Below are 10,934 nucleotides of genomic sequence, written 5' to 3'. Positions count from 1 at the left end.
TTCAGAAGTATGCGCATGGCTGCAGTTTAAATATGACGCCCTGCGTGAGGAAGCGGTGAGGTAATGGTGTGGCGGGCAAATCGGAGGCTACCCGCCAACGAGATGGCGTGTTTCCTGTGGTTCCATAATTAATGAGATGGGAATGGGACGATATGGTGTGAAAACCCTCCATACTTTTTTCCCACCCACTATTGTGCAAATCTGGGATGATTCTGCCCTTTGATGCACTGTCTCGAATTTTGAGGAATCAGACTCCTGCTGTTCACTTCCTTGGCCTCTTCCTTGCATGCCTGCTTGGCTTGAGGGGCTGGCCTCTACCTCCCTCTCTTCCTCTTTGGCAAACATCACATCACTTCAGTCCCTCAGATCCCATAGCGGGACCATCAGCTAGGAGTGAAAGACCCAGGGGGGAAGACTTTACGTTCTCACCATTCCAGTAGTTGCTGCAGCCTCAGGAATCCATTGCCAGTTCAGTCATCCTGACCCTTGCTGAGGCTCCTTTACTTGGAAATCCTTCCATTGGTATATTTGGCCAGTCCCGCCTGCCCTCCCTGATTGGTTCAGAAACCCGGCAGTGTTTAAGTATTAAAAAGCCACAGCAAAGCCTGCTTCATTGACAGATGTGTTCGTGACCTGCTAAGGCCTCCCCACTGCTTGCAGGTCAGCTGAAATAAAATTCCGCCCAATGGCTTCAGGCCATCCAAAACCAGCTGTCGGACAAGTAGTGTGAGAAATCAGAAGTAATAGAGAAGTCGAGAAAAGTGGTGATGACACAGAGCTCGGGGTCACCAGTGTACATGTAGAATCTGATGTGTTTTCTGCTGATGCCACTGACGGGCAGCAAGTAGATGAAAGTAGCAGTGTAATAAAGATTGCATTGCCCACAGAAGATAGAAAAGAAAGTTGTTTGGAATTCAGAATTATGCCACAGGAATTATGTAAGCATAATTCAAAATGGATAGATAACGAATAAGATGAATTTTTTATTAGGTCTCGCCAAACATTCTCAGTTAGCGAAAATAAAACCCAACTGTGATTTTGTTATTTAATCAATAATGCTGAAAGTTATAATAACAATAAATTTTGCCAGCTTTGTTTTATCACCTTTGACAAGAATAGGAATTTTAAAGGAACAAAGTTACAACCAGTTTTTGTGAATTCTATTGGAACTGTTCAATATGGCAAGGCCATTAAAGATGCACAAGAATTGTTCTCCATTGAGTAAATCTGTATTTATATTTCTGCATAAAACAACTACTGTTAGCAACCATTGTTGTTGAATTTAATTTTTTCATCAAGAAAATAGTTTAAAATAAATTGGTTTACGAATTTTAATACTGTTTACCCATCATATACAGATATAATTTTAATTGATTCACTAAGGAAAAATTAATTGTGCTAATAGATTTTAAACAACGTTAAATTTACATACATTAAAAAGATTTGTGATATCATGAATAAAGTGAGATTTCTAAGTTCAAGTAACAAAATTTGTACTTTGCTAAGTGTACAACACATTACAGATAAATGCTGTGTAAGAGTTCAAAAGTACTTGCACATTCGTCTAATTTTGTATACAGATTACAGATACTTTGTTCTTCATCCACTTCACAGGAAAAATTGTTGCTTTCCTATTGGATTGAACATGTTTACAGAAACAATGTGGACCCCCTGCTAATAATAATGGATAGCTGGTTTCACTTGTTTCTCAGAACATTGAAAGGTTTAAAATATCCAGAGAAAATGTGCTGTCAATTACATATATTGTGCAAAATAAGCAGCCACCTTAATATTGCAATTTGAAATAGACCATAATGTTATCATTGGGGAATACCAGCAACTACAAAATCATTGATTCTCATCAGATTATTTGGATACAGTAAATTCTGAACAATCCAAGCTTGATCAATGTATGTAATCTTACAGAATTAAGTAAAATCACACTATTGTTATTTGATCTTACTCCATCGTCTATTATCTTGCTTAGTGTGTTTAAATTAACACAGATTAGATTTAGAAACGGATATCAACTGGAAAATATATTAATTTTGCAGAAGCGTAATTCTATGAAAACATACTTCCATCTTGCATATCTCCCAGATAAAGCTTTTGCATTTTGCGTAATACATGAGATTATGAAAAGCATCTAAAAAGATAATAGTTTAAGAATGGGACATATCGTCAACACTAACTCATTACTTTTGAATAGTAAGGGTGAAATATAAACTTGTAAAGCAATATAAAGTAATAAGTAGATAACCACATATTTAAAATGTAAAATCACAAACACTGACTTTCAAATTACAGATATAAAATCTAAGTGAGATATTTGACCACTATGTTACAACAAGTAAACTGCAGCTTTTTTATGTCATCTGCACACCTGATACACTAATATTTTCACATTTAAAACCTTAAACACATATTAGTACCCAATAGTATATTAGTGCATCCAACACTGTTAATAAGTTATTATGCGCTGGTTTCAATGATAAATTATTAGATTACAAGACTAGTAAATTTGGAATTGAATTGGATGGAATAATTAAATGTATCATTATTTTTTCATTGAGCAGGTAAACATGGAACTGAATATAAAATAGATCAAAGACATGTTTCCCTGTCGATACCCATCCCTGAGTCGGCTTTCTTCTCTTTTCTTCGTTCATGATTAGCATGTGAACTGAAAAAAGAGAAAGGAAAATATTGAAGGTGCTGAGGTTTAGATATGCTGAAATCAAAATACAACTGAATATAACACAGAGTGACTACAAGTAAGATGATCCATGCGGCTGTTTAGGAAACTGTGCAATTCAAATGCAATCTTATATTAGCAAGTCTAATTTCATTCAAAATAGCATTTAAGTGAGCAGCTTACATCTGCCATATTAGCAAACCATAAAACAAAGAAACAAAACCTTTTTACACCACAACTGTGCAGACAGAACACCATCAAAATGTATTTTGAGTAATCTTTTTGAACAATCCATGTTGTTTGTGCTTAATTTCTCATGAATGTTTAAAAATTCTTACCTTATATTTGGTTCTGTATCTTCTGCACAGCTTGTGTAAAACAGTATGAATAGCTAGAGAGTGATCAGAAACTGTGCAAGATAACGCAGGCATGAATGACAAAAAGATCAAAGGGAAGAGAGACTTACCTTTGGGGAACTAGCTTCTAGAGAGGTAAGGAAGGGGAGCTTATGACAGAAATGGAATGAAACAGTAGGTTAAGAGAGATGTTAATCCTGTTTCAGACATTCAGCACAATCGTAGTCACTGCCTTATGTGATCTACATATATTTAACAAGATACAATGATGTTAGCATTTTTTCCAAAATTCCAGTCTTTTCCTACAGAAACCTAATTTGTTGGAGGACTTATACTCAGCCTAGTCTTGGTCTCAAAAGCAAATTACCACAGATGTTAGAAATCTAGAATAAAAACAGAAAATGCTGGAAATATTCAGCAGGTCTGGCAGCATCTGTGGAGAGAGAAACAGAGCTAACGGGCTGGAAAGTTAATGACCCTTTATCAGAGATCGAGTGGCTGGTGGGGGGGGGGCGGGGGGAGGGGGTGATGAGTGGTGGGTGGCAGATTTTGAGGACCCAGCCTCAGCATACCTGGCCCAAAACTGCGGCTGCCCTATTGAGGGGTTTTCCCTCCATAATGGTGGCTTGGCAGCTCCGGCCAGTTTTTTATTCCACATTTTTTCAAGTTGCTGAGAGGTGAACTGCAAAACTTGGGCAACCATGTTCTCTCTCTTCCCTGCACTGGCAGGCTGCATCTCCTTCTGTGCTGGAGGGTCTCCTACTGGCCCATCAGCTTCGAGAGCCTGCCCATCATCCTTAATTGAATGGTGAGCACATTCTCTATCCACTAATTGGCCAATCAAGGGAAGACTTCTCCCTGATGACTGTTCCCAACTCTGTACGGAGTTGGGAACCCATCTGACCCCAACATTGGGGTCCCGACCCAAAATGCAAAATCCTGTCGTCTGTTTATCTCTCCACAGATGCTGCCAGACCTGCTGAGTATTTCCAGAATTTTATAGTCTTTATCTTGTTTAGCTTCTGAACTTCCAAACAGATCAACACTGTGCAAATGGGAAAAGGAAAAGCTCCACACTTTAAACAGCAAAAGATGCATACTTTGCTATTTTCGAACTTTCCATTACAACAAACCTCAATTGAGTATATGAATACATTAATATTAATAATATATAATAAACACATTTGGTTTATCAAATCAAGTTATAAGACATAGATTATAAATTATCCATGTGTTGTTAATCTGGATTGTTAAATGAATTGATTAACTTTACATTCTGTGCAACATAAAAATGCCCCAAAATAACAAACTAACTAATGATCAGCAATAACTAACAACAAATAGCAGTCTCACATGATTAGTGTTAGCTTTTGACAACAAGGTATAAAATTTAGCATCATAAGAATATGAGAACAAGGAGCAGGACTAAGCCAAAAACAAAATACTGCGGATGCTGGAAATCTGAAACAAAAACAGAAAATGCTGGAAAAACTCAGCAGGTCTAACAGCAGCATCAGTGGAGAGAAAAAAAACTGAGTTAACGTTTTGAGTCCTTATGCTCTGAAGAAGAGTCAATTGAGTGTATGCGAAACAGTAACTCTTTTTTTTCTCTCCACAGATGCTGTTAGACCTGCTGAGTTTTTCCAGCATTTTCTGTTTTTGTTGCAGGACTAAGTCATTCGGCCCTTGAGCCTATGCTGCTATTCAATATGATCTGAGTAATCTTCTACCTCGATTCCACCTTCCTGTGCTATCCCCATATTACTCAATTCCCTTAGCATCCAGGAATTCATCGATATCTGTCTTGACTATGTTCAACGAATGAGTATTCATAATCCTCTGGGGCAGAGAATTTGAAGGAGCCATAACCCCTTGAGTGAAGAAATTTCTCATTTTTGTCCTAAATGCCCAATCCCTTATTCTGACACTGTGGTCCATAGTTCTAGACTCCCCAGCGATGGGAAATATCTTTCCAGCATCTACCCTATCAAATCCTTTAAGAATTTTACATGATTCAATGAGATTACCTCTGATCCTTCTAAATTCTAAAGAATATAGATCTAATCTATTCAATCTCCTGTCATAAATCAATCCTCTCAGTCAAGGAATTGGTCAAGTGAACCTTTGTTGCCCTCCCTCCAAAGCTAGTCTCTCATTCCTTAGGGAAGGAGACTAAAGCTGTACACAGTACTGCAGGTGTGGTCTCACCAAGGTCCTACACAATTGTAGTAAGACTTCTTCACTCTTATACTCTAATCCCTTTGTAATAAAGGCTAACATACCAGTTGCTTTCCTAATTGCTTGCTGTACCAGCATGTTAACTTTCTGTGATTCTTGTACAAAGACACCCAGGTTTCTCTGAATGCAAACATTTCTCAGTCCGTCACCATTTGATAAATATTTTGATTTTCTATTTTTCCTTCCAAAGTGGCTAACTTCACAATTCGCCATCTACCATGTTTTTGTTCACTCACTGAAACTTTCTATATCCTTTTTCAGCCTCTTTGCATCCTCCCCACAGCTTATTTCCCACTGAACTTTATATTGCCAGCAAACTTTGATACACTACCCTTGATATGAATGACTTAGGTGAAGAGATGTATCATAAATAACTGAGGCTCAAGCACTGATTTTTATGGTATTACACAGCGATAGCAGTGTGTACCATTTACAAGATTCACGACAGGAACTCACCAAGGCTGCTTAGACAGAACCTTCCAAACCCACGATCATTACCATCTAGAAGGCCAAGGGCAAGAGATGCATGGGGACACCACCACTTGGAAGTTCTCCTCCAAGTCACTCACCATCCTGACTTGGAACCATATCACTGTTCCTTCGCTGTTGCTGGGTCAGACTCCTGGAATTCCCTCCCTAACAGCACTGTGGGTGTACCCAAACCACATAGACTGCAACAGTTCAAGAAGGCAGCTCACCACCACCTTCTCAAGGGCAATTAGGGATGAGCAATAAACACTGGCCTAGGCAACGATGCCCACACCCATGGAAGGATTTAAAAAAATCAAATGCAGTTGTGACCAGCTTCCCATCTTCTCCCATCTTCAAATTTGAGGTCACCGAAAACTCTTCTGCCCATGTCCTAACTTGCACCTTAATCCCTTCATGGATCATCCCTGTGTGTGTGCTGACCTACAGTGCTGTTTCGAGTTCCAGGAATTTGACTCAGTGACAGTGAAAGAACGGCAATGTAGTTCCAAGTCAGGATGGCGTGTGGCTTGTTGTGGAACTTGCAGGTTCCCTGTTTCCCTTGTCCTAGGTGGTAGAGGTCACGGGTTTGGAAGGTGCTGTCAAAGGATCCTTGGTGAGTTGCTGCTGAAGAGCCAAATGTACAGGTAAGGATTTCATCTGCAGATGAGCTGAAACAGGGACGATTCGGGCAATGTACAGAGGTAGAAATCGGCAGTTTTAGTGATGGGTATAACCATGTGATCAGAAGCTCTTTTCAGTGTCAAGTATAACACCAAGGTTGCAAACAGTCTGGTTCAGCCTCAGGCTGTTGCCAGGGAAAGGGATGGAATCAGTGGCTAGACAATGTTTTCAGTCCTCCCAATATTTAATTGGAGGAAATTTCTGCTCATCCAGTTCTGGATAACAGACAAACAGTCTAACAATTTAAAGAGAATGGAGAGTTGGGAGAGGTGGTGGTGAGATAGAGCTGGGTGTTGTCAGTGCACGTGTGGAAACTGATGCAGTGATTTTTGGATGATGTCACTAAGGGATGGCATATAGATGAGAAATAGAAGGGTGGCCAAGGATCAATCCTTAGGGGACACCAGACATAATTGCAGCAGCTGGGAGAGAAGCCATTGCAAGTGATGCTCTGGCTAAGATTAGATTGATAGAATGAATTTAAGGGAGTACACTTCCACCCAAGTGTATAATGGTGGAGAGCTGCTGGAGGAGCATGTTTTGATCAACCATTTCAAATGCTGCAGTTAGGTCGAGAAGTACAAGGAGGGATAGTTTAACTTTGTCACAGACACATAGGATGCTGTTTGTGGCTTTGATAAGAGCCATTTCAGAAATGTGGTAGGGATGGAAAGCTGATTGAAGGGATTCAAATGGAGTTCAGGCAAAGGTGAACACATTTGGGAGGCGACAATCTGTTTGAGGACTTTGGAGAGGAAAGGGAGTTTGGAGGTGGCATGGTTGTTTGCAACCAGGTGAGTCAAGGTTTTCTATTTTGAGGAGGGGGTGATGATAGCAGATTTGAAGGAGGGGGGGAACCTGAGGGGAAAAAGCCATTAACAATATCAGCAAGTTAAGGCAAATCAGAAATCCCAAGTTTCTGCCTGAGATGTGCCACATTGCCTGTAGTTTCACAAAATCAGGATCTGTCTGGTTCAATTCAAATGCACAGAACTGCATCAAGTTACTGTATTTGCGCAGTCAATACAAACTAAACTCACCACAGAAAATTGATGTTATAAGTGTTAATAACTGACAGTTCATCTCACTGGTATGGAAATTAACTATTACAAGACTTGTTGGAAATTTTATAAGTAAAATTTTAGATATTTATTTCTTTTACTTTTCCTTTCTCCTTTTTGCCTCTCTCGCCATTCAATCATTGGGTGGAATCGTCCCAGGTTTGCACTAAGTGCAGTACGGGCATGAAAAAACTCATTTTACTTACTGGCCACAATGGTGGGTTTTCGCGCCATATCGTCCCATTCCCGGTGCAGCCAGCCTCAACAATAATGCATTCACAGGAAAAACCCTGGATCACTGGTGAGGTGGCCTAGGATTCGCCCATCCCGCCATCATCTCAGGCCTTCAATAATCTGGGTGCCTTACTTAAAAGGCCATGGCTGCCAAAGGGAGGACACATGCTGCCCCCAAATTTAGCAATGCCTCCCTCGGCGGCCTACTGGATGAAGTGGAGGCCCGTTGTGCAGTCCTCTACCCTATCTCTGGGCGAAGACCTGCAAACAAGATTGGGAGGTAGTGGCAGCAGTAGTCAGTACCAACGTCCTGCAAAAGAGGACAGCCACCCAGTGGTGTAATGGAAAGGGATGACTGATCTCCACTGTTTCGCAAGGTAAGTCACTCTTCTCATCACTCTCAACTCACACACTCACCAACACCCGTCCACAGGGATCTCACTCACTGCTAGTTCAAGGGACATCACCATTCACTCTTTCACACACACCCTCACTTGCCCTGCTGATCGTGTCCTCATCCCATCCATGGCACCACTCACCACCCACACATGCCAGGCATCCTTCTCACCTAGCCTGGCAGGTGTTCTGCTTATATGCTCTCCATCTGTATTCATGCAGGACAAGCTGGCACACAACAAAAGGGAGAGGTCACAACTGGTGGAGGAATGCCCAACATCAAGGTCCTCACGAACTTTGAAAATAGAGTCATCCAGCTGGCCAGCAAAGATCTGGACCATTCCTGTGTTAACAGTGAGGTCGGTGGTGCTCGACCAAGTGAGGATCCAGCAGTGCAACATCCATCAGACCAACATGCTGTGAGTGAGTTCCCCTGTTCTGCAGTCCCCTGCCATGCACTAATTATCTCTCCTTTCGTAGGCATGTCTGGGAAGCAGTCGAGGGGGTCCACGACCCAGGTTCTCGAATCAAGCCCCGAAGACACTTTGGAAGAAGAATTTGATGACACCCTAATTTTAGATCCGTCGCAGCGCTCACCCACACCCTCCACCAACGCAGAGACACACACCTCGGTGGGACCTAGTTCCAGAGTAGCCTCAGGATCACAATCTGGTGAGCACATCAGACTGTCTGACCCACAGCAGGTGGAGGCAGGGACTTCCCAGGTTTGTGTCACTCAGAGGTCAGCTGGAGGCCAGAGATCTGCTGAATCTAAGTCAGATGAGGAGCCTCTGGACTTGGTCATACCTCAGTTGCTGCAGCTGCAAAGACAAGCTCAGAAACATCGGGAAGGGATGTCTGCTGCACCCCTCAGATTGCAAGGCACAATGGGGAGTCCGTCCGCCTTCAATCTGAGGTTATAGCGCCGGCATGCCAATACATTGAGGTCAACACTGGTAGGATGGCAACCACCATGGAGACCTTGGTCCAGGACATTTGACCTGCACTGCTGCACGGGCTGATCTCATCACTGACGCCATAGTTGGCCTCCAACAGTGTCAATGCGAAACGGGTGTGGGGCAGCCCATCTCATTCCAGCTTCCCCTTCTCCTAACAGACTCAGCCAGGGGCCTTCGGGCACCCATAGGGAGGAGGACCAGCACCTCGACAGCCCGGGGCCATCCACCGCGGTGATTCTGGGAATGCCTGGCCAATCCAAATTCCCTCTTCTTGTGACTCTCACAGCTCCAGCTCAAACGGCTGAGGAGGGTGCAGCTGGCCCCAGCAGGACATCAAAAGCAGGTCAGGGCCCTCCAGAGGACGTCCACCAAGGTCATCACAGACAGAGCCCATAGTCAGCAGGCTGCCTCCACCTCCGGTGTGGATGTCGGGGGAATACCAAGATGGCAGGGTTATGAAGGTGAAGATGATGTGGTTGCACAGTCTGGGCATGGGTGTTAATCACTTGTACATAATGTCTCCTTGCCTATGGCTCCTTGTTATGATGAGCAGTGTTCATGTCACACAAGTGTGCAAACTTGGTTCCTGCACAAGATAAAGGCAGGTGTCTCAGTCCAGGGCCTCTCCCCCATGCATTGTGTAACCTTCAAATTAAAGTGATGGTCGGCTTCACACTCACTTAACATGTTAGTGATGACTGCACCTTAATGGTGCTTGTCATTGCTGCTAGCATCTCGTGGGCAGGAGTCACAGAGTTCCGTCATTCTTGCTGTGTGCTCTCAGCAGCTTTAAGATGGGGCTGGCCCCATCTCTTCAGTATCTGTGAATGATGACACTGTGCTCCTGAAGGGGTCAGGTGCTGAAGGCTGACAAAAGATCAGGTGCATTTAAAGTTTCACAGCTGCGTCTCCATGATATGACCCTGATCACAGAGCGCAAGCAAGCTGCCATCAGCCAGTCAGGAGTCAGACTTTCACAGAGGCAATGTGAAGATCTATGGAGTGTCCTCACTGCATCTCGTCATCATCCTCCACAAATCTTGTGGCTATGAGGGCCTCCTGAGCACGCCTGCCTCGTCTGGCCAGTGTGATGTCTCATTGCTGGCATCTTCACCTTCGAGGACCTTATCATGGTCATCGCTTTTGATGTCCTCCTCATCCGAGGATATGTGCAGCTCTTGCATCTCCTCCTCAGCCAGGTTCTTTCCCCGCTGCAGCGCCAAGTTGTGTAGCACGGAGCAAGCAATGATGATGAGCGACACCCTTGGTGGACTGTATTGCAGTGCTCACCTGACGTGTCAAGGCACCAGAAGCTTATTTTCAAAATGCCTATCGTTTGCACCACCAAAGTCCAGGTTATGGCATAAGCCTCATTATACCATCTCTCTGCTGCAGTCTGAGGCCGCCGCACGGACGTCATCAGCCACATCCTCTGTAGGTAGCCCTTGTTCCTGAGGATCCAACCCTGCAGCTTCTTTGGACCCTGGAAGATGTCAGAGATCTGAGACCTGCTAAGAATGTCGGTGTCGTGGACAATCCCTGGGAATCATGTGCAGACCTGTAGGATGCTTTTGTGGTGGCCGTACACCAGCTGAACTTTCAGTAAGTGGAAGCCCTTGCAGTTGACGTTGTTGATTGTTTGTTGCCATAGAGATCTAAGTGCCACGTGAGTGCAGTCGATGGCACCATGCACCTGTGGAAAACTAGAGATCTGCGCAAATCCCAGAGCTCTTGCTTCTTAGCTTTCCTGATCCCAGTTGAAAGAAAAGTTCTGTGCCTTCGTGAAGATGACGTCCGTGACCTCCTGGATACAGTTGTCCATGGACCTTGCGAGACCCTGTAC

The 10,934-nt window shown here is 43.4% G+C and overlaps 1 protein-coding gene across 3 annotated transcripts in view; it reads right to left on the bottom strand.

Annotated features, from left to right (window-relative positions):
• Window positions 1–971: 971 nt before the first annotated feature.
• The window catches only part of LOC144686698 (sodium-driven chloride bicarbonate exchanger-like), a 344,112-nt gene continuing 334,149 nt past the window's right edge, over window positions 972–10,934 (bottom strand). For 2 of the 3 annotated variants that reach the window (XM_078552273.1, XM_078552274.1), the window contains one exon: window positions 972–2,683. In XM_078552273.1, coding sequence (XP_078408399.1) covers window positions 2,605–2,683 — 79 coding nt within the window. In that variant the 3' untranslated portion in view covers window positions 972–2,604. Of the gene's footprint in view, window positions 2,684–3,161; window positions 3,201–10,934 lie in introns of all 3 variants that reach the window. The other variant, XM_078552275.1, reaches the window with a different exon arrangement.

The sequence above is a fragment of the Cetorhinus maximus genome, chromosome 11 (genome assembly GCF_964194155.1).
Source record: "Cetorhinus maximus chromosome 11, sCetMax3.hap1.1, whole genome shotgun sequence".
Classification (NCBI taxonomy): Eukaryota; Metazoa; Chordata; class Chondrichthyes; order Lamniformes; family Cetorhinidae; genus Cetorhinus; species Cetorhinus maximus.
This window is presented reverse-complemented; position numbering and strand designations above follow the sequence as displayed.